We start from the raw sequence: 24,496 nt of genomic DNA, 5'->3' as shown, positions 1-24,496 counted from the left end.
CAATCAGCCTCTCAAAGGCTATTATTTAGGCGATCTCCTTTTACATTCCAAAGGATTTGGATTGGATGTTGTCCTGTCTTTTTACAATTCAAAGATTTGAATTGTATTGGGGCACTGTCTTTTTTTAAAGATCTGTTCACACATTTTTTCATGATTTTTGAAGTCAAATTGGAGTAGTGATTTTGGTCACGCCGAAACAGAAAATGGAGTGAAAAAGCGAGTGCTTTTGCGGCGTGAAATTTTTTTAACTCTAATTTTAAAGTCGAGTAAGAAATCGGTGTTTGAGGAAAAATTCGCTTTCTCGCTAGTGGTTTTTCTGTTCACATGCGGCAATTTTACTTTCATTTTAACTGTTTTTCGATTTTTGAGATCGGATTTTTTAAAAATGTTTTTCACAATCCATTCACAGTTCATTCTAGGCCTAGTTTTTTGTTTGAACCAATTTTCCCTTTCTCGCTAGTGGTTTTTTGTTCACATGCGGCATTTTGACTTTGATTTTCTGTTTTTAAATTTTTTATCTGATTTTTTTGAAATGGTTTTCTCAATTCACTCAATGCCCGTTTTAGGTCTAGTCTTTTTTAGTCAATAAAAATTCTTTGAATTACACTTCAGGACTTTTCCTGCTATGTTTTTATTTTTTAAGATCTGTTCACACTTGTCATGATTTTTGAAGTCAAATTGGAGTAGTGATTTGGGTCACGCCGAAACAGGAAGTGGAGCGAAAGTGGTTTTGGGGCGTGAAATTTTTTCACTCTATTTTTGAAAGTAGAGTGAGAAAACGGTGTTCGAACAACTATTCGCTTTCTCGCTAGTGGTTTTTTTGTTCTTATGCGGCATTTTAACATTGTTTTTCTATTTTTATATTTTTTGGTCTGATTGGTTTAAAAATGGTTTTCTCAATTTACTCATAGTCCGTTCTAGGTGTAGTCTTTTGTTTGTTAAATAAAAATGCTTTGAATTGTACGTCAAGACTTGTCCAGTTGTGTTTTAAGATGTTTGCACACATTTTTCATTGACTTTGATCTTTCAAAACGGGATAAACAGGTAAATCCCAATGGCCATTAAGTTTCATTGGAGGCCCAAACTGGGCTTTAGTAGTTCTGAAAGTGCTTAGGGTGTTGCAGCTGCTGGATGGCCTTAATTTAAGGTTAAAAGAGCAATTTTAGGAGTTTTTGGGCCCAAGATATTGTTTCTTTCGATGAATGTCTTTTGCAAATGGTAATTACTTTTTACGGCCATTTTAAGAGCTATATGTTTTGGTACTCCAAACATTACCACGAAAGTTGGTATTACTTAACATTTTTTCAACTTTTTTGAGTTTTTCCAGACTTAGAGGCCAGGGAATCTCCTTTAGGGTTTGATAATAGGGCACTGCATAGTTTCTTGTAACAACGGAATGATCTCAAACATTTTAATGTCTCGAAGATAAGCATTTTTTGATGAAATCTGCATTTTAAGTTTTCCTAAGATTTTTGTCATTTTTTGATATTTTTCCATTCTCAAGTGACAGAATGCCTATTCCACGGTCTGATGAAAGGTTACGGCATGGTTGTTTGCGTCAATAGAATTGTTTTCAACAATTTAACCTTTCGAATTTTAGAACTTTTTTTGATAAAATTTGCATTTTAAGTTTTTTGGAAACCTTTTTACTTCAATTTTTCTTGCCTCAGTAGCCAGGTAATCTCCTCCAGGGTTTGATAGTATGCTGTTTTATAGTTGCTATGGCGCAATGGAATATTTTTAACCTTCTAAAAATTTTTGCTTATCGATCTTTGTCAGCCAATGAATTTTTTTATAGCTTGAAATTGGGTAACTGGATAACCTCTTGAGATACAAAAACGATTCTGAAGATAATAATTTCACGATTTCCAGCCACAGTTCATTAAAATTCGCAATTAATTTTTTTTAAAAAAGATAAAATTTGCAATGAACATTAAAGAGTATTTGATTTCTTCCACTTTCAAAGTTTATTTCTGTTGTCTTATCACTTAGTATCATCAATCACAGTTCTCATTGGTTGATAATGCGGCGGAAAAGAACCTAATTATTGGTCCGAGTTAATAGCTCAATAGTTTTCATGACTTTGACACTACTTTTTCTCAAAAATTGTGAGTTAATTTCTTGAGTTTTTGTTGTACTTTTGTAGTTTTTGTTGTTTTATCGTTTAATTGCTCTTGAACGAAGTTCAGAGCAATTATTGTAAACGTGTGTGTTTTTTTATGCAAATCTTTCGCTTGACAATTTTGCGCTTTTTTTCTAGAACATTCTTTGACTTCTCAACTGACTTTTTCACGCTTTCGTTCTTCATTTTTGAGTGATCTCTATTGCTCCGAAGTAAAGCTAATATAAAATCGGTTGGAGAGTAGCAGATGTAAGTGATTTGTGGCGCAGTGGTTAGTGCTTGAGGTTGTGGATCGGGAGGTGAGTTGTTCGAATCGCGGTGGGGAAGAATTTTTTCGCACCTATAAAGAAGAATTGATCTAGGCTACAGCCCCTGAATTAAATTGCCTCGTCTCTCGTTCAAGAGCGATTCTTCCGACATTTGTCGGTTTATGTTTATTCTCATTAATAACAGACCGCATAGGTTGCTAATGGGGTTTATTTTATTGGAATAATTCATTTCTGTCACAGGCTGATCTCTTCAATGACCTCGAGATCAATTATTTGAAAGAAATATAGAATTTTTGAGTTTTGCGGGTTTTTGTCGTTAACTTTCTTTCTTATATCTTTCTTTTGTCTCTGCAAGTATTTGAACTTATTGCTGTCTTATCGCTTAGCCTCATGAATGACATGTATCAATGGTTGATAATGAGAAACGAGGCAATTTAATTAGTGACACGAGTTCTTTGATTTCGGTTTTTGATTTTGAACGTGTCTTTAAAAAATAGATTTGATTTGCTTAGATCTTGCTTTTTTTGTTCTTGTGCTAAAATTGAATTCTCTCAATGGTGTCGATCTAATTGTTCTCCTTGGACGTCTAACACGTCTTTTTTTGTCAGGTCAAAGCTAAATCAATTCTTTGTTTTAAAATTCAGGACTTGTCCTGCTACGTTTTTAAATTTGCTTTAACTTTTGATAACGTTTTTCGTTTTACATACGTCACGATTTTCACGCTTGACTTCTGACTTACTTCACTCACTGTTTCAACTGAATGGACTTCAAATGCTGTCACGTATTGAATTACGTAAAATAGTGAATGCGGTGAAAGTCTAAAGAGCAAAATGAAAACAAACGGGATAAACATATGAAGACCTGTTATTAAGACATAATGCATTAGGTTATCAAAATTCATTAAAGCGAATGCTAGCTGGCATTTGTATTATGCCTAATAGACTGCAGTTTAGAGGCTGAATTAAGTTTAATTTTAGAATTCAACTGAATATGCTAAATTTACACACCAATAAACAGACTTTGAAGATTTCTGTCAATTTCTTTCTAATTTCTTTTTGTGTTTCAATCCCAATGTGCGTCAAGTGGTTTAACAGCGGCTATTTTCCGGTAATTTGCTGGCTATATTTTTGATATGTGTGTTTTTGCTATAACGTTTTGATTAATTACTTATGAATGAAGTCTGAAGTAATTATTGTGAATTTGTCTTTAATTCTGGAAAACTTTTGTGGCTTTTTCGCCCTTGACTGTTGCGTTTTGTGTGATCTAAACTTCTGTCTCATTCACAGTTTCAAGAAGCTGAACTTAATTGACAGTTTACTAACAGTCAAATGAAAATTGCGCCAAAATTAGTGTTATTTCAAAATTTTAAATCTTAATAGTGTTATGTAATGTTTTCCGATGACGTGATTTTAAGGCTACTAGTGAAATTCTTAGTCCACCCTCCTCTAGTATAACACCAGATATGAATGTAAAATTACTGAACAGAAATAAAATGACGTCTGGAATTGGGCCATGGGTGCCCTTCAGTATATTAAATACACGCAATTCTTCTGCAGTAATGAACAGATAAATATTGGAATACTATACCACTAGTCCGAAAGATTTGGTTTGTATTGGGGGCTGATTTTTCACTTTTTCTAGTCAATGAGAATTCAAAATAGAGTGGTGATTGCAGTCACGCTGGATTAGTAGTAGGAGCGAACAAGCAATTTTTTAAGCATGAAACATTTCAACGTATGTGTTTGAACAAATTTTCGGTTTTTTGTGTGCGGTCTTTAAACTTTGTTTTCAATTTTTTTTCTTTCGATTTTTTTGCGAATGCTATAGAAGGAGATGCACGTTTTCTAATGGTGTTTTGTTGCATTTTATTGGTAACTCAAATGGGTCACTAATGCTTTTTTTTGACTTTGCAGTTCTTTGTTTAAAAAATATTTTAGGGTATCTTTTTTTCGCCCTCATTTTTTTTGCTCTCGAACAAAATTAGAAATTATATTAAAATTCTTTTTTTGCACAGTTTTTGCTTGACATTGTTTACTCTTTTGTTCTAGAACTTTCTTTGCTTATTGACTTTTCACTGTTGATTGACTAATTTTGCGTGATCTAAGAATAAAATCTTTCTCTATCATGCACAAATTAAATTCAATGCTAACTTAAAGGCGATCGTAATCGAGGAAGAATCAAAAACTTGTATAGCTAAGTTGGTAAGGTTGCAGTTTGCCATCCGGGAGGTAGCGGTTTGGAATCACTCCCAGGTCGTTTTCTTTTGAACTATTTTGAACAATTTCTGAGCTACACCTCTTCTATTAAATTGCCCCGCCGTCCGTGCGTGAGCAATTCGTTGGACTTTAGCTGGTCTGTGTTTTGATTTGTTTTGTGCTAAAAATTGTGCTCTTGAATTGCGCCCCAAATTCGGGCATGCCATTGGTTTTTAATAGTTACCGTTGGCTACTCCAATAGCTTCTGTTTGGCGCACTACTCAAAACGAAGTTATGATAATTTATTTGTTAAATCAATCGCGTGGTTTTGAACCAGAATGTAAAGGTTAATGCGGCGCTTTAGTTTTAATTTGCTGAACATAAGTTGAAATTGGAGATAGCGTTTGTTGTGTTATACTGGTTTTCGATGGATAGGTTTTCCTTAAAAGTAGTTCTAAAAAATTTTGCTTTTTTAGAACAGTCTTTCACCACCACGCGCAATTTCAAAACGTTTTAATTTTCTCTCTAACCTTCTCGGTTAGTCTTTTTCTCAAGTATATTATCAAAGAATTATACCTGTGAGAGCATTTTTTTGACCTTCTGAATCATATATAATTCTTTAAGCTGGAATTTTGATCTATTTTGTGTTTTCACCCTCTTTTGCAATTTCTGTAATTCTTGTGGATTTTGGATTTGGTTGTTGCAGTGCTTGATATTTTTCTCGTTTGGAAGCTTTTTGCCTATCGCTCCTGTTTTCTGCTTTTCGGACATGTCTTCCCCAATTATGTATTGAAAATTACAGATTAGTTTTGATGTTTTGGTTCATCGTGCGATTTTCATTTGATTTACATCAATTAACCTGGTCACACAGTCATTTGACAACTTTTTTCTTTTTTTTTGGCGTGCATCTTGTGAACGTCAAGGAAATTATTGGACTTCAGGTTTTTGCATATAGATCTCCTCAATTTTATGTTCATATTGATTAGATAAGAAACTAAAGGATTCGGTGAGTTGAATGAGTTATTGATTGTTAAGTTTTTTTAGTTTAGGTGGAATTCGCCATATTTATTATCTTGTCAAACTGCTGACCAAAATAGAAAATGCTGATTTTTTTTTGAAAAAGTCTGTCAGTTTGTTTATTCTCTCTCTTTCAAGCACAAATCTTTTAGGGGAATCTACAACTGCTGTTTTCTGACATTAAGGCTGCTCTGTTTTGTGAATTGTATTTTATTCGGCAAGGAGGCAATTTAAAAAATCTTTCGAAAAATTTTCTGTTAAATTTTGTGTAAATTCATGGTTGCTGGTTACGACATCGATTTTACCGTTCAATGAAAATATACCAGTTTTTCAGGGTAATGCGAGTGTTTTGCATTTGCTGTTTGAAATTTTTTGTACTCATATTATTTTTTCATAGTTTTGTGGGTATCTCAGATCCATGTGTGGTGTAGTTGTAAACCTCTCTTGTCTTGACATCAAACACCAAGATTTTTTACGGACTCCAAGAACTTTTGACTATTAAGCCATTTCTTCTTTTAGTTTTTTTTGCGCACTGAAACGAAAAAAAAATCATTCTAATCCTTTTTTTTTATTTTCTGTTTTCTATGCGTTCGTAAATTTTATGTATAAGGTGGATTATTCCATTGTTTTGTTAACACTACAGAATTAAACCATTCGATTTAATGAGCATTGATGGTTTAATTTTAATGCTATTTTAAAAATTATCGTTTTCCTTATCTGTTTCTTTTTTTTTGCCTCTTTTGGAAAAGTTCGTGGACTCTTGTGATAAACTTTAGTCTTGCGTAGTTTCGGAAGCAATTTAGATCAGCCAAAGTTTTTCATATTCTTCGCAATTTTTAACACCAATATTGTGACTCCAATGTAATAAAAATCGGTTTCTAAAATACCTTTAAAATTATTTTTGTTTTCAAAAAAAATATAGTTAAAGTCTACGCTCATTGAGCTTAACTTTTTATTTTGTCCTATATTTCTCGGAGAAGAGACAGAACCGTCCCAGAAACAGTAGTCCTAAATTGCAAAAATAGTCCAAAAAACAGACATAATAGTCCCAAAAACAGACAAAATAGTCCCGGTCAAAACGCTCTTTAGTTGGATCAAAAAGAAAGTGCAGCTTTAGTCTTAAAAGAATGATTTGAAGTTTGAAAACCAAAATCATCTTAGCTTGGTGGCTTGTTGCCTTTACGCTCATTCGGATGTCGTTGGTTCAAGCCCTAGCGGGCACAAAAAATTTTCAAAAATCAAGAATAGGGGTTAATGAGATGGGAACTTTGGGAAAACTAGGAAAAGGTTAACAACAGAAAACCATGACACTGTTTGTGAGAGAAGGGAAACTGAACAGCTGGTTTGTCATCGACCTCTTGCTGTCATCAGATCGGTTCTATCCTTATTTATGAAGGTAAGAAATTTTGGTGGAGCGGAAACAGTGGAGTTGTAAAAAATAATGTATCACAAAAACAAATCTACAAGTCTTAAAGTTTAGTGTTATAACTGCAGCCTTCCGAAAAATCAATCAATTTAAGATTCTGTTTTTGTTGTACTTGTAGAAATTCATTATTTTTTTGCGTAGTTTGATTTTTCGGCCGCTTTTGCTGATCAGCTGTTATCTCAATCAGTTTCTTTAACGATTAAAGGTTTATTTAACCAGATTTTCAAAATTAATGTTCCGTCCATCAATAGAGTCTTTTTAATCGTGGATAGTTCTTCTGTATGCGCTCGCAGCAGTACCAACGTTCAATTGCAAATTGCGGTTTCTGCCTCTGACCAGTAGCGTGGTATCGACCGATGCAATTTTTTTAAGTAATGAAAACTGGACCACAGCCCTCTGGGCAAGTTGACTGCAATTTTTCAAATGCAGTAATGACATCTTTTGCTGGCTAGAAAGCAATGCAAAAATCATTCTGATGTTCGCGGAACTCCAAGTTATTGTTGTATTCCGACGCTTTATGGCCTGACTGCACATGTCTCCACGCGTTTTGACCAAACTGGAAGCAACATTGAATTTATTTGTTTTCATTCCACAGAAGGAATTTGTTCCGCTCTGCAACTTCAAAGTCGATTTTCTCCCGATTTGTGTGGTTCTGGAAGGGTATTGAGTAGTTTTTGATGGCTCTTATCATGAAGAAGAGCATACACGAGAGGCAATTAGATGCTGTCAAGTGACGCTTGAATTGCTTGGACCTGATAAAAGACGTTTTGAGCTGTTGAGAATGTCCCTTCGCAGCACCAATCATCTTATTGTTTGAGCAAGTCAATGGCCGGCAGAGTTGCAAAAACTATTTTGTCATCTTGGGGCTTTGAATCATAATAGATGAATATCTCACCACGGTGTGCCTTTTGTAAGATGGTGTGCTTCTCGAGACCTTTAAGCGACGAGGACTCACTCATTTGTGGACGATTGGGTTAACTGTTCTTTGTTTGAGTTGTAGGCTAGTTTTTGTTAACTGATGAAGTGAGTCTTTAATTTTTTGGGACTACGCTGGGACTTTTTTTTCTGTTTTATGGGACTCTTGTGCAATATAGACTTTTTTCTGGGACTTTTTTGTCTTGACACGATTGTTCTCGCATATTTAAAATTGTATCAAACTTCGCTTGAAAAAAAAGTTTATCATCGGCACGATTAACTTTTTTTGTGTAGACGAGTGAAAGATAAATTTTTGGTGCTGTTCGACTGAAAGGTAATACTTACATTATAAGCATGGGTTATGCGACTCTTCCCAAATCACTGAGAGCTTTTAGAGTTCAAGAAAGTCAACTTCTGTCTATGTATATAGTAACTCCTGGAATCCAATTGCAGAATTTTGGAATTTTAGAACTTGCGTGTCCGTTTTTTTCAGTAAAAATAAAATCAGTTTGAAAATTGTGGAAATAACAGATTATTCCCTCAAAAGATCTTTTTATTAAATTGAGGACATCTCTTGGGTTCTTTGCCGGTGGTTCGTTTGGATCCCAGGGAGATCTTGCACCACCCGAACGATACAGGTCACCGACCTCTAATGACAGCTCATATGAAATTCAAATTAGGAAGAACTCACAAAAGAACAGAAAACAAAAGTCAAACAAACGTATGTCTCCCCCCGCTAGGTCCCTGTCCCCCGAACCCCCTGCACACCTTCTCGGGGGTTCAGAATGCCCCGATATCTCCTGCTCTTCAACAGCTCGAGGGCCCACTACCTGCTGTGGGTTCGGGCCAACGTCGACAAGTCGCAAGGAATTGAAGTAATGCTGGGCTCTCATAGTCTTGATCTGTATTTTTATCTGTCCTGAACAACCTTGAAAGTCTTACAAAGATTATTGAGATAAATTTTGCAGATGAATGATCTGAGATTGGCGTTATTAGTTGATCCGATGTCCGAATTACTCTTTAGTCAGCGTGTTGTCTAAAAAAGCTAATATAGAGCTCCGAATTTTGAGCTATTTTTGTATTCATTTAGTCGTTTAGAGCAATTTAAGTTACTATGGTTTAGTCTGATGAATAGCGGTTATATCTCAGTTGCAAGATTAGATAGAATTACGTTACGTGTTTCTCTGATCAAAAATTTACCATTGATTGTAGATTTTTCCCGTTGTTTTTAGTTGCCCTCAAACAACCTTGATAGCAGTCATTTTTATTCTATTTTTAAACCCATTTTGGTCCAAAGATTGCATTAATTTGAATCATACCTTAGATGTTTGAGAGCAATTCCTACGACAAGTTTCAAGATGTTTATTTTGACTGTTTATTTGTTGGTATTTAGATCCAACAGTAGAGGTGGCTCGGGGCAATATAGCAACATGCCCCCTGTGACCAGTAGCATGCATGGGGGAGGGGGAGGGGGAGCGGCCAAATTCTGTGGGAACTGTGGAACCAAATTCTCAGGAACAACTGCCAAATTCTGCTACGAGTGCGGAACTGCAAGAGGCCGATGAAACAATTGAAGTTATATCAACCACTATCAAAAACAGCAAGTGAAAACGATCCCATAGAATGAAACAGCAGCTGACGAATAACAGAGTACCAGAGTTCGAAATGTTAGAATTGCGCGGAATTGAATTTTCACAGTGAAGCAAAACCTTGATCGGTGTTACGGAAGCTGGCATGGAAGTGAAATTTTATTGCAATGACAAGACCGACCTCAGCAAGAGAATTATTGTAGCACAAAAGCGAGAGAATTTATTGTACGGTAAAATCGAATATACTGATAACATGGAGAAATGTCGGCGTGCTTCACGATTTTACAGGTATCAATCACGCTCCAAAATGGTGCGGACATTTTTTAAAACCCAAAGTTTGACCCCAATCTTTATTTAAAATGGCTAATGTTTAAGATTTCTTCTCCCTCTCGTGATTTGTGATTTTTTTTCGCAGAAATGTGGGCAGATGAAACCACATAGATAATGAATTGATTTCCTTTTCCCTGGTAGATCTGATATCTATATCTGAGCAATTTACAACTTTTGAGTCTGCTATATATTAAGCTTTCTGAGTGGCCCGTTTTTCAATCACTATAGATCTCTTTGAACATTTCGACCTTATACTATTTTAGGGGTAGAAGATTCAACGGAAAACAAGATTATTTACTGATGCTAATAAATGTGCTGAGAATTATAAATCGCCTTTTCTTCCTTGTCTTATTTTGCCATTGTAATTTTAGCTTTCAATTTGTCTTATTTCCATGCATGTTATATTGTAGTTTTTCCATAGTTTTGTTGGGGCGATGTTTACTTGTATAATGTTTCACTATATATTTTCCTGATTTTTTGCGGTGTTAGCTATTGAATATACATACAGAGAACGCAAAATGAGCCGAATTGATAAAATAGCATCATAAAGATTGTCTTTATCCATAGATTTTGAAATTCTTGTAGTATTTATTTGTATATCCGACACATATCATGCTTAAATAGCAAAGCTACATACTTGATGCAAATATTGTAATAAATTGTACATTGTCATTTTAAACTCAATTTAATTGAAATGTAGAAATTGATCACTGCTTTAATTAATTGTTTTTTATCAGTTTGTTCTTAAATATCGACTGTTGATTTATCCTCTCCCGTTATTATACATTGTTTTGCACCATTATTTAATTCCTTTTTTAGGGTCCAAGGAGTATTGGTAGTCATGGTGTTCCGCCGATACAAAAACAATAAATTTAGGCTACTGCTAAATTTTGATTGGTAGACAAATCTGATTTTCGAAATATCTCTATTTCGTACAGCCCTTACAATTGATGTGGGGTTGGGCTCTGCGTATAAATTCTTGTTTGTTTGTCGGCTGCTTCTTCCCATTGAAGTAGTGACTCCAATCTAGTCAACTAGAATATTAGATTAAAACCGGTGTACATCAGTTAGATCATTTTAGTCGTTGTTGGGTTTACTGTGACAAAGAAAGTTTAGTTCCGTCATCTGGTGAAATAGCTGATTTGATGGTACAGTTGAAATGACAGTCAATCAATTCAAATTTGAGCGCGTCTCAAAACTGTTTGTATATATCAATTCTACTCGACAACTTATTGTCGCAATGAGAATGGAAGCATTTTCTCGCTAAGCTTGTGTTTTAGTTATAGCTGCGAAGCTCTAAGCTGAGCGTAGCTATTTTGCGGTCCTCTTGGTTTTTACGACTCGAAGAGGAGTATTGGTGTTCTACAGGTTTATACAATTCAAAGAATTTGAATTGAATTGGTGCGCTGTTTTTTTTAAAGATCTGTTCACTTTTTTTTTTAAACTTTTCACTTTAAACTGCTTTTAAAGTGAAGTGAAAAAATGGGGTTTAAACAAATTTTCGGTTTTTGAGAATGAATGAATTTTTTTTCACGTGCGGCAATTTGACTTCTATTTTAGGTGTTTTTTCATATTCTGCACGAATACTTCTGAAAGTCTAATAAATGTAGACTGAAAGTCTACATTTGTTCTAATTATATATATTGGCACTTGTTAGGCAACTAATGCTTTTCAGCAAAAGGCAACTAATGTTTTTCAAGGACTTTGACGCTATTTATTTTCATGAACAGTGATTGTTTCAGTTTTGCCTGTTTTGTGGTTATGGTTGTTGTTTTTTTGTTTAGTCTCGTCATTGATCGGTCTCAATGGCTCTATTTAATAATGTTTAATATAAGTTACTGATTTGAATCGAAATTAACGGTTTTAACGACTTTGACACTGTTTTCATCTTTTGTAGTTTTTTTGTTCTCACGTATCCTCCTTATGGCAGCTCTAAGTGGATCTCATATGACTCCCATATGAATCAATTTAAAGGTTTTTTTCTTATCTAACAGTTTTCATTACTTTGACACCACTTACTGTCAAAATAATAGTTTTTTTATTTCGCCCTCGTTTTTGTAGGTTTCTGTTGTTCTGTCTCTTAATCTCAATAATGATAGATCTCATTGTCTTTTATGGCGCTTTAATGTGCATATTTGAGTTTGTCACGTTTTCCCTTCAAAACTGTGGGTTTTAACAGCTTTGACACGGCTTGTTCTTAAAAATTATTAGAAGTTTGTTTTTGGATTTTGCCAGTTCTTGTAGTTGATTCTGTTGTTTCGTCAATTAGTCTTAATAATGACTAATTTCTAGGCTCTCAAAATCTTATCAGAATCATTTAATGGCTCTCATTCATATCTGACTGTTTTCACGACTTCAAAATGGCTCGCATTCAAAATTCAAAAAATTAATGATTCTTTGGATTATGACCGTTTTTGCAATTAATTAATCTCGAATGAAGTTTGAAGCAATTATTGTAGACCTGTTTGTCTTTTAATATGGAAAATGTCTGATTGACTTTTTTGCGCTTTTCTTCTGGAACTTTTTGTTACTTCTCAGGTGAGTTTTTCAAGCGTCACTTCATTTTGAGTGATTGCAATTGCTCTCATTCTGAAATGAAGTTTGTTGCTAATATAAAAGTGATTGTTAGCGGTGGAGTAACAAAGCGGATGTAGATTAGTAGTTAAGATGTCTGACTGATATCCGGGAGGTGGCGGGGTCGAACCCCTATCAGGTCAGAGTTTTTGCCCAACAAAGTTCAAAGCTCCATCGCTAACCTACCCCTGCCTACCCCCTCACACCCCCTTCGTACCTGCCTACGTCCACCAACAACCTACTTACCCCTTTCCACTCCTCCACCTACGTACCCACTCTCCCTTACCTACCCACATTATTAACTAAAATTGTGTCTAATTAAATTTTTAAGCTTTGAGTTTTTGATTGTTTTTCTTCGTTTTTGAGTGGTCTAAGTCGCTCTCGTTGTGAAATAAAGTTTGTTGAAAACCGATTTTCAGCGAAGGGATTTCGAAGCTATTGCAGCTGAGTGGTTAAGATGGCAGACGACCAATGCGGAGGTCCGGGTGGGAACCTTTAAATGAAATTGCCCTTGTCTCCTTCGTTCTAGAGCAATTCTGGATTGCTTTCTACTTTTAAATTGTCATTTATTTCTCAGCTATTGTGCGTTCTGTTAGTGAATACTAATAATTTCAAAAGCTAGCTTTTTTCAGCCGAGGAAAATCCGAGTAGTTTACGGAATTCGTAGAGCTGTTTTATTGCTGAGCGAGATAGTTTAGAAAAACGAGTTCATTTTATTCGTATTTTTTTAAACATAGCAAGAAATGAAGGTGTGGAATAAATTACACTAAGAAAGCAAATTTTAATGTTCACGTGCGGTTTGTTAAAGCTGTTATTCTTCTATTATTTAAAGGTTTTGGTAGACTAAATTTAAAGTATGAATTTAAATCTTTTACATTATTTTTGCGATTTTTCAGGTTATTTTGGCATGTTTTGCCCCATTGTATTGTTTCACTGCCTTTAATGCTAATTGAATTGAAGCCTAATGCTCGTAGGCTTGTTTTGTTACCCATTGAATGAAGTTTTTGTGGTACAATGCAAGTTTGCAACGAAATTTGACAAATTGATAAATTTGTTTCAATTTCTTATCTCTTTTTTTTAGAATTAGATGTATGTTATCTCATCATTGCTTGCTTAAAGCGAATCCTCGTTTTTCATATATGTAATAAATGGCAACATATTCAGTTTTCCTAATTTTTTTTTTGGGTTAACTTAACTAGGTTTTATTTCACTTGACTGTAGAAATCAGTATTTTGAGAGCTAATTCTTTGCGTTCTATTGCTATTGTTGATAATAAGTAACAGCGGTATCCAAAGGGCTTTGAAGAATAATTGTTGGAATTTCGCGCTACCTGTTTAGGTCAAATTTGATTTGTATGCCTATTTGATCACGCACAATGAAATCAAATTGGGACTTTCCTAGTTGACTTGTACCACTTCTCTGCAACTGTATTTGTGTGCTTGACGTCATTTGATGGTGCTTTCTGAATGGGTTTTTAGTTCAGTGGTGTGATGTCAAGTTTTTAACCATACATGACTTGCCTCGCTCAATAACTTGACTTCTGCTTTCACTTATTAGATTTAATTTCAGAATGTAAACTCTGAATTGAATAATGGTCACCAAAGCTTGTTAATTATGAGACCATATTTCTTTAAAGAAATAAATTCTTAGAGAGAGAGAGTTAATTTATCCTTGCTTGTATAGTATAAATACAGAACAGCATAGATTTAGTAGAAAAAAAAACGAAGTTTACAATAGAATAGCAAAGTACAGCAGAACGATCAGCATAGTATTATTTATCTTCAAGCAAGGAAAGGACACGCAACGAGGTCGTTTGACCTACTTCACAGCGTGCCCAGATGTATACAACATAGATGATAAACTTATTAACATTTTTCAAAAATTTTTTTTTCTTTTTCATTTCTTAACAATGATTCAAAAACGTAACACAGAACTTAAAAGGTAACTTTGAACAATTCATTACTGGATGCCCTCTTCTATGGCATATTTTTGCATGCACAAGCGAACATCCAGACTTCGCCAACTTTGAAAAAAAGATGAGAAAAATAAGTTCTTTATATAAAAAAACTCGAATTGAAGAAACATTGTTAAAAACTATCTTTAGAATTTAGAAAAATCAAATTTTGACAGCAAAAAACGAATCGCGGTGCCTTCTACGAAGGCACCGCCACAATTTTTGCGTAGATTTTTGTTATTTTGTAAAGAAAGCATCTAGAATTACAGGGTTCTGGAAATTTAGCAGAAAAACACTTTTCGAATGAGTTCCTCATTTTCAAGAATATAAGATTCTTTTAAATTATGATAGGTCATTGATATTTGGCTATAGGTTGAGCTCCCGATAGATTCATGCAAGAGTCCTTGAATTTTCAAAACATTGAATAATGGTGAAGCCCGACGACTTATCGAATTTTGCTCCAATTTAGATCTGCATAACGGCACTTTTAGTAACATGTGTTTTGCTCGTCTTGTCGTTAAAAAATGTCTTTCAAATTGAAACATACTGTTTAGATAGTCTTCGGCATGGAAACTGTTAATCGATTTTAAAACAAACTTAAGCAGCTCATATACATGTAATTCAAAAACTGTTAGAATTTTGTTTGCACAGAATAGATCTTCGCTTTGATCGAACCGACTCTTAAAGTAAATTAATTTAAGAATTTTCTTCTGTAGCAGATGGATTGGAGCTAAAGACGTGAAGCTAGAGCATCCATACACCAAAATTCCATATTGTATGATAGGACATATGATACTCTTGTAATATTCTTTTAACTGGTACCTTGGAGCGAAGTGTCTTAATTTTGATATTATACCACATTGCCTACTAAGTTTTCCTATGACAAGATCTATATGAGAGCTAAACAACAACTTTGAATCAACTATTATGCCTAAATATTTACATGATGGTTCCAATTTAATTTCTTCTGATGCGATGTGGAATCGCTCACTGGAAGTTTATTTTGAAAATGCGGTTAATCTAATATCTGAGTAACATTTTTAACCGCAGGTTTTTTCTAATGTCTGCGATTTGCTAGCTATGGGATCTTAGCTGTCTGTTTCCCGGCTGTTGTCTGGCAATCGGTCGGCTATATTATGGTGCTGGGAGTCAAGAAATATTAAAAAATCACAAAGAACTATATATTTATAGGTTCATTTTCTTGAGAGTTTGTCATGTAGAGATCCATGATACAACGGTTGCAAAAATGTTCATTTTGCTAAAAAAAATGTTCATGTTCATTGACCAAAAGTGTGCCGTTAACGAGCCCATCCTCCAATCTGCCTGCGAACGCTTTATTTGGCTTTATTTGCTCTCAAACGAAGTTTGTAGCAATTGTTTTAGTCCTGTGGTATTTTTAAACGATTTTTTGCTTGACCGTGTTTTGTCTGACGCTTTTAACGTTCTGCCCTCGAAAACAGGACAAACAGGTAAAGCCCGCATGGTATTAAGTGGCTGAACAGCTCTCTTTCAGCCTTACGCGTTAATATTCTCCAAGTATGCGATCCATCGAAAGTTTTGAGCAGACAAGTTCATTTGCAGGGCTGTTCTTAATCCCCTCAGTCACCCCGCCCTACAGAAGCCAACAGCACGCCGGTATTTTGAGAGCAATTTGCCCGACGTTAGACGGTTATGTTATGTCTATATTACGCTTGCTTAACCCGGTTTAGCCCTGAATCTCTTTGCAGGACTTTCTACCAACATACGTTGTTCATGGGTTCTCAGAAGTACTTTGACGTTTCTTGTTAGCCATTGCCAATTCTGCTTTCATTCTGGGTTTTCGACTGAAAGCTGTTTTCAGCTATTTGCTTTTTTGCAATTCGTCTGGTGTGGTATTGTTTTATAGATTTTCTACCGGTGTTTAATTGGTTTGTGCAAGTCTTCGCTTCGATTTATCGTGAACTGGCTCTTTTCCAGCGAAGAAAAAAATCAGTAAAGCCCTATGCCATTGAGGCGAATTTGGATTTTACAAAAACTGAAAAACGGCATAGGCTTGTACTCAAGGACGAATTAACATTACGCTGTTCCTCATTCTTCAGAACTTTTTCTGTTTTCTTTTTCCAGGTTTCGCTAGTGGGAAAAAAGTTTCAAATGGGGGAGTCTTAAGTCGGTTTCGATTGCATTAATGTTTCGGTTCATCAATAATATTTTCAGGTGCTAAAATGGACGCTGATTTCAAATCGGCTTTGAGTATCATCACTGCTTCAGCCGACCAGAGCTATGAACAAACAAGACTATCTCTGGACGAGTTCTTCATCAAGTACAAAATTTGTACAAATTTATCCGGCGTACAAATGGAAACATTAACATCACTGGTAGACTCCATCGGAAATTTTCTAGAAGACAAATTGAAATCCGGTGAAGATGCAGAACAAATTGACGAGGTTCTTGAGGTGGTTATTCGGACGTTGTTGGTGCTTACCAGAGATAGACGGAGTCAAAGAAGTATCTTGGAGTGTTGCCTACAATCGCTACTTCTATGTGCCAAAATCACCATAATTCCATCAACAGTAATGTACATTCTAATAAAATACGCCTCTAAGTGCAGACGTTTACCTGTGTTTTTATTCTACAATTTTTTGAGAATTCGAAAATTGAAATTGCATTAGTAGCAATAAAAGTAATGGTAACAAGTTCATACATTTTTCTGGTCAATAGTAATTAGTTTTCTGGTAAATTAAGTACCCTGTGGTCTGTTTTTCATTAGTAAGTTTGGTCCAGTCGGGTGTTAAACATTTTTTATTGAAATAAAAAATATACATCTGAAACCCGAAGTGTATTTATTTTTCTCGTCTTTTCCAACGGAGAACAATTATTTTAAGAATAATTGTTCCTGTTACAATTTCAAGCTTTCTCAAATCAAAATAAATTTTGGCCAATTGCAAAATGTACATCTGTGATTAATTTGCCACCGTGATCAGTTCACCGATGATTCAGAAACAACATCAGCAATTCAGTCAACTTTATCAACTAAAACCAGACTAGCAGCAGTCAAGTGTTTGTGCAATCTAGTATTCCAGAGCCAATCTACTGGAAGTGACGCAGTCAGCTTACTCAAGAACCTCAACTTCGAGCTGGACTTTGCTAGGAAATGTTTCCCATTTTTATTCAGCTTACGCTGACCGTGGTACATCAATATGCGTTTCGTTTAAATTTATGCGTATATTAGATAGACTACTAGTAAGTAAAAATGGGGGGGGGGGGTTATGTTTTTTTAAAAAAAGATATTACTGCTACAGCATTTCAACGTGCCGTGTGATTAACGGATTGCAATGGTGACTGTGGGCCGCATATTGAAACCTTTTTAAACGAGTATTGAAAAGTAGTTGTTGAATGTAGAAAGAAGAATCAATATCTCTGAAAGAATTTATACAAGACAATTGATAATAGAAATCAAGAATTCTCGGAGAGGACAGAAAGGCGGGTTCATGTAACCCACCAGCCACTACCCATTAGAGTTCTCATTTAAAGTATAGAACACTTTTCTAATTATCAGAAAAACAGTTTTAAGAAAGGTGAAACAAAAGGAAAACAAATAAAAAATCAATGTAATCTCAAGCGTAATGAACAGCAAGTATGCTAAGTACAATAGCCTCTTATAATGAGTAGGCTGATTAACAGCCGCCCTCATCTCAGCAGGCTATTATTGCGCTCCTATTTCAACTCAAAGAATTTGAATTGTATTGGGACGCTTTCTTATTTAAGATCAGTTCACACATTTTCATCATTTTTGAAGTCGAATTGGAGTAGTGATTTTGGTCACGCCAAAACAGGAAGTGGAGCGAAAGAGCGAGTGGTTTTGCGGCGTAAAATTTTCTTATCTTATTTTAAAGTAGAGTGAGAAATCGGTGTTTGAACAAAAATTAGCTTTCTCGCTAGTTGTTTTTTTGTTCACATGCGGCAATTTTACTTTGATTTTTACTGTTGTTTTTGTTTTTTTTTTGGATCGGATTTTCTGAATGGTTTTCCCAATCCATTCATTTGTTCAGATGCGGCATTTTGAAGTTGATTTTCTGTTTTTTTTTTCAAATTTTTTTATCTGATTTTTGTTGGAAATGTTTTTCCCAATTAACTCCTTGTCCGTTCTAGGTCTAGCTTTTGTTTAGTCAATGAAAACTTTGAATTGTACGTCAGGATTTGTCCTGCTATGTTTTTCTTTCTATTTCGTCGAATAAAAATTTGTTCTGCTTTACCTCATTTTGCCGCTTTTTCGACATTTTGCATGAAATCTTTTTGACTTATCTAGGCGAGTTTCATTCTTCGCTCATTCTACTCAAAGCGCTGTTAAAAAGCAGTTGCTCAGCAAAGCAATTAAATGAATAGTCTCAAACAAAACAAAGTTAGAAACGGGATAAACCCACAAAGCTCAATTTTAGATGTCCGCTACTTGAACTTTGTTCTCTTAAGTCTGTTGTGCTTATTGGTATTGATACTAACCCATGTATCGTATATTCTCCTTGAGAAAGGTGAGTATGTGTAGAAATGAAATGAAATCAATGTGGTTCGTATTTCAAAAATGTTTTTGTTCGAAAATCATTTTTTCCCCTTTTTCTTGTACTTTCGATCCCAACCTATGTAATGGAATCAATGGCGGCTATTTTTCTGCAATCTATCGGGTTGGTTTCCGAAAGTAAAGAAAACAAGAAATTAGGTACAACATTCGATTATCTGTGCACGCAAAAAGAACGATGCGTTCTGAAAATTTGTCAAAAGCTTTTGTAATCCTGAGAGCATTATCGATTATCGCATTATTAGGATAATCAAAATTCCGACAACTGTTTCAAATAAAAAAGAATTTATCCCTATCTGAAGAAGTTTTCGAAAGTTCGAATGGTTATAATTGTGAATTTATTGGTTCACAAATCTAGTGACATGAATTTGAACGTGAATGCTCCTGTTAGATCTCCTTGGCAGTCAAATGCTGCCTAGATGAATCCAGCGACAATGTAATTCTATTTTAAAATTGTAAACGCAATGAAAAGTATCTTTCACCAGGGAGAAATAATGAGCCGCCCATCAAGAAATAATTGAAACTACGCATTTTTAGAAAACGTGTACCAATTTTGTAATAGCCAAGGTTGGCAAAGTTCAAAAAATGAGAAGAATTCACAGAATTTTTTGTTTGTCATACATTTCATATCTTTAGCTTTCTCCACTTTTTACAAACTGACACCATGGCCTTGAAACCTCAGATATTCTCGGATAAAAATGAGATCGAAAAACCTCTCTTGAAGTTTTAGTCTACTTCACAATGGCTGCCAAATTTTTCTTTTTCTGATGTTTATTTTGGGAGTGAAAGTTGACAGAAAAGACAGTTCTAAGTATAAAGTTCTTTCGTTATTACTCCATGTAGGAGCATTGAAACAATTTCCAATCCATCTTTACAGACAAGACTCTCTGTTAGTGTTTCATTAGAAAACGAGATAATGAACTTATAGTAAAAGTGAAAGCATATCAACATTAAGGTCAACATTTTTCGAATCGAAAAGTTTTTATTTACTTTATCTCTGGATCTGGAAATCTCCAATAAAATTAAACTATGTGCTAATATGGGAAACAACTCCCCATCTTCACCTTGTAGTTACTTCGTCAATCATTATCAGTCCATTGAATCCTGGGAAGGAATAGACGTGGAACTGCTCAATTTCGAGTTCACTCTACTCTTCATCTACACTGCAATTGTGTCCGAGTCTAGATCTGTGTTTATGGCACAAACAGGTGCTCTGCTCAAAAGCGTTTTCATGCAATTTAAACGTGAACTTCTGAGAGATTGTTGATTTGTATTGTCGTGCCATGTGAATTGAAGAGGCTTATTATTTGCTCTCGAACGAAGTTTGAAGAAATTATTGTAAACAAGTCTTTTTCTGTGCACAATTTTGGCTTGACCGTTTTTGCGCGTTTGTTCTAGAACATTCTTTAACTTTTTGAGTGACTTTTTTTACACTCGAGTTCTTCATTTTTGAGTGACCCAGGTTGCTCGCTTTCTGAAGTAAATTTTGTCACTAATATAAGAGCAATTGTGAGCGAAAAAATCAACGCAATTGTAGCTTAATGGTTAAGATGTTGGACCCACAAAAAATTTTGTTAGCTACACCCCTCTAAATTAAAATGCCCCCGCGTGTCGTTCGAGAGCAATTCATCCGACGCTAGTCGGTTCATGTTCTTTATCAACTTTAGAGGTTCTCAACTTAGAGGGTATCATTTTGCAAACAATGATGTCCTGATCCTTAACTTTGCGAAGCTTGCTCAGTCAAAGATGTTAAATATAGTAGGTGCCCTACGGATGGTTTTTTGCACACTTTTTAGCAGTTTTTGTTGATAATATTTGCGGCCCAAGAACTGGGTTTCATAGAAGCCAGTGCATTGAAAACGCTTAATTAATACCAGGAATGATCGGAGTTCTCAAATCTATAACGACTCTCCTTGTCAACACGATGGAATCGAACGCGAAAGAAGAAAAATCAAGTCATTCAGAAAATGAATCTATCAATGGGAAAGTGTGGAAATCTGATGTTATATCTGCTAATTTAGTGCTGGGAAATGTGCTTAAAACAGTGTACACGTTAGTGGTACATTTGGATGACGGTTTAGATTCAGATGATGCTTCATCTAATCATTCCGAAATTCAGACCTTTTTAGTCGAGCTCACTTCTACGTGTGAACAGGTTAGTTTATATAGTAAATGTTCCAAATTTTTAAATGGTAGAGAATTTAGTCTCTTTTTTTAAATTTCAATTGAAATATTTTTGCATGTATATAATTCGATCAACTGATGTTCTTATGTTAAGTATTTTGCTGTAAGGAGAAGTTTATCTCGTTGCTTTCACTCTCTATTTAATAGGTTTCCTTTCCTTAATTTAGCAGTTTTGTGCCCTGCGGACCGACGATGTTTCCCAAAATCTTGACGATAATGTTTCTACGAAGTATTCTTCCAAGTGGGATATATTTGCAGCCCTGTTTTTTATTCGGTCGTGAACCACCTAGTTAGATCCGAATCATAACCGAGTCGACCTTCGACGCTAGTTTTTATGATTGTAAAAAAATGCCGCAAGGTCTTAAAAAATGTCCTTGTTGACTATCTTGCAAGGCAGAATGCGCTTAATTTAGATAAACGGCTCTATAAACGGCCTATCATGTCATTTTTGCTGTATCGCTTTTTCAAGATCTCACAATATAGGCATTAAATTTTCACAGCAATGATAAATTATCAACTTTTGCAGGTTCTGAGGAAGACATCGAGTGAAACTGGAACCACCAATGGTGCCAATGGTCAAAGTGTTCTCAACCCCAAGTGTCTTTCAGATGAAGAGCTGCTGACTCATACTTACAGTGTGCTAGGCGTGATGCCTGCCTACGCTTTGCAGAAAGTGTTTGCAGTTTCGAATGAAACTGACGAAGAAAATGCCGGTTTGTTGTTAAAACTGCCTTTTTATTGCGTTTTCAATTGCCCTTAAACGAGCTCGTAGCGGTTATTTGTCCTAACGAAAATTTGTCAGCGCTTTTTTGCTTCATTTATTTTTCGTATGATGCTTTTGAGTTTTTATCGGCGGAAAGGGGTTAAACTGGTAAAGCAGTGAGTGTCGGTTCAGTGCTCTTGGAGCTCAGCCAGTCTTCATGTATGCGTTTTAACAGAACTTCTGAAGAGGTATATTTGATAATTTCAAAGTCTTTGGGAAGTTTGGACCGCCTCTTTTTGTACCCCTCCGTTTTTGGAGCCCCCATCCCTCGGGCATCCCTGTTTAGCGTGAGCTAGCTACTACCAAGGTCAGAGCCTCGTCGGTTGGAGAGCAGTTCGTCTAGTCTTGGTCGGTTGTATTTTCTTAGATTTAATTAATTTCTGTCTCAAAAAATCTATATTCAGGAACTGGGTGTTCTTTGCCTGTTAGAATATCGATCAAACTATGGTCTTAAACTTAGTGAGAATTAGAAAGAAAGTTTAACATACCAGATTAGAAAGACAAAAGCATATTGATTTTGATCAGAGAATTTATATAATTGAATCGTCAAGAAATGGTGCTTAGAATCAATATTCGGTTCAAATTGGTAAATCTAGATAACTAATATTAGAGGGAGATTATTTGATGTAAAATCTTCCCAGCATGTATTGAATGGTTATGATACCTGTGGAAATGTGAACGAATTCTTAGAAAAGTGTAAATGCATACCATCTATGGTATCCCCTGCGACTGATTTCTGGGAAATCTGCAGAAGCAAACCATATTGGGTAACCCTTGCGACCCCCTCTGTAAATCATGGTGCTAAGATTAGTTTTGTATCTTGACTTTCTCGCTTTGATAATGGGTATATATACAGCTGATTTTTGAGCCTTTTTCATCCCCAAAATCAAATCACCATCTTGATCTAATAATCAGATCTCTCCTGTAAATCTCTAAATTCTACTGTAAAATATCATTATTGTTATTCTCTCATTATGAGAAATTAAAATTTTCTACTTAGTTAAGAACGCTTTTATTCCGCTTGCGAAAACTCATAACCCAACAGGTTATAGGCCCAGCAATTTTCTAAGTCGTAAAACTAATTTCTAAAACAAAACTAATTTGTTGTTGACAGTCATAATCCTTTTCTGCTTAGTACCTTTTCTTTTCACAACTGTTTTGCCTGCTCAAACTACGATGGATCAACAGCAGTGAAGCTGCTGACCTACACAGGAAAGGCACAGGACTTTCCAATCGGGAGCACAAGATTTGTGGCAATGATGCAGACGAAGGGACTCTACAAATCACTACTTGGGACAGAGGAGCAACCCAATGAGCCTGCACCACTAGCCAATGGGGCTAGCAATGATGAAAAAAACCACAAGGTGCTGAAGGATGCATATGAGAAGGAAGTTGCAGACATCAAGGAGAAACGGAACAATGCGTGGTGCCATTTGGCAGACTCTAGATGCAACAACCCTCATGCTGATGAGACATGACTGTGTGGGAGATGACGGCATCGGAGATGGAGCAAAGGCTTGGAAGCTTTTGCAAGAGGTTTTAGAGTGTGGAGACGCCGACAGTGGTGACTTTGGTGGCACAGCCTGCTCGACTGCAGCTCGAGGATTCTGAGGATTGGATAGCTTCATCATCAGAGGACAGGAGTTGCTCACAAGGCTGCAAGAAGCAGGGGAAGCAGTCTCAGACACTCTTCAAGCCCTTGGTCCTCAATGGTCTGCCAATGAGGTATGAAAGTTTTATTATACAGGAAAGCTTTAACCCTGCAACGAACTTCACAGAGTTGAGGAAAAGGCTGCAGAACTTCCATGAGAGCACAGCACAGAGGAACAAGGGACAGTGATTCAGTGGCACTGGCAGTGAAGCGTGACTTCAAGAACGGACCCAGGAAAGGAAACTGATTTGTGTGTGGGATCCCTGGACACTTTGCCATGGACTGCAGAAGGAAGGAGACAGCACAATGCAGCAAGTGTGATGAGAAAGGTCACCTAGACAGGGCATGCAAGAGACAAAGAGATGGAGGCAAACATGAGGCAGTGGCAATGGGTCCAACATTGGCTTCACCACACGAAGAATACTGGGCAGCTCTTACCCAGTGGAGGACAGCAGGCATGCTAGTGGACAGTGGTTGTACAGATCACTTAGTGACAAACATCGATGCGTTCCTGGACTTTGTGCACATTCAATCAGTGGTCAGAAATCCCAACGGAGAGGCTACCAGAGTGGTGGGCAGAGGCTGTGTGAGGATCAGCATACCCTCAAACAAAGGGGAATTCCAATGCAAACTCAAAAATGTTTTGTGTGTGCCGGACTACTCTTCAAACCTCTTATCAGTCTGAAGATGCACGGAGTGGGGACATGGCTTCACTTTCGAGAAAGGAAATAGCTGCATGAAACTCCAGAAGGGAACTCGGTAAAACTAACACTAGAAAATAATTTGTTTTACTTAGCCTGCAGGGTTCTAGAGTTCAAGATGAGTTCCAACAGCGTGAAACTTGACAGTGCAAGGAAGTGGCACAGACGATTGGGTCGTTTGAGTCAAGCGGATGTGGTCAGGAATATGATGTATGTATTTTGTGCCCATTGGCCATGATCACAAAGACTCCAGTACC

General features: G+C 36.0%; 2 protein-coding genes across 6 annotated transcripts in view; both read left to right on the top strand.

The window, feature by feature from the left end:
* The window catches only part of LOC142350852 (zinc finger C2HC domain-containing protein 1A-like), an 82,778-nt gene extending 72,179 nt beyond the window's left edge, over positions 1–10,599 (top strand). For all 4 annotated transcript variants that reach the window (XM_075402829.1, XM_075402826.1, XM_075402825.1 and 1 more), the window contains one exon: positions 9,338–10,599. In XM_075402829.1, coding sequence (XP_075258944.1) covers positions 9,338–9,509 — 172 coding nt within the window. In that variant the 3' untranslated portion in view covers positions 9,510–10,599. The remainder of the gene's footprint in view (positions 1–9,337) is intronic.
* LOC142350851 (chaperone Ric-8B-like) overlaps positions 1–24,496 on the top strand; it is an 84,438-nt gene that overhangs the window by 38,661 nt on the left and 21,281 nt on the right. For both annotated transcript variants that reach the window (XM_075402823.1, XM_075402824.1), the window contains exons 2-6: positions 16,585–16,940; positions 17,352–17,518; positions 20,012–20,148; positions 20,818–21,095; positions 21,651–21,837. In XM_075402823.1, the coding sequence (XP_075258938.1) occupies positions 16,593–16,940; positions 17,352–17,518; positions 20,012–20,148; positions 20,818–21,095; positions 21,651–21,837 (1,117 nt within the window). In that variant the 5' untranslated portion in view covers positions 16,585–16,592. The remainder of the gene's footprint in view (positions 1–16,584; positions 16,941–17,351; positions 17,519–20,011; positions 20,149–20,817; positions 21,096–21,650; positions 21,838–24,496) is intronic.

Source organism: Convolutriloba macropyga, chromosome 12 (genome assembly GCF_964194025.1).
Source record: "Convolutriloba macropyga chromosome 12, txConMacr16.3, whole genome shotgun sequence".
In the NCBI taxonomy this organism is placed as follows: Eukaryota; Metazoa; Xenacoelomorpha; order Acoela; family Convolutidae; genus Convolutriloba; species Convolutriloba macropyga.
The sequence above is the reverse complement of the archived record's forward strand: the minus strand, read 5'-3'. Positions and strand labels throughout refer to the sequence as shown.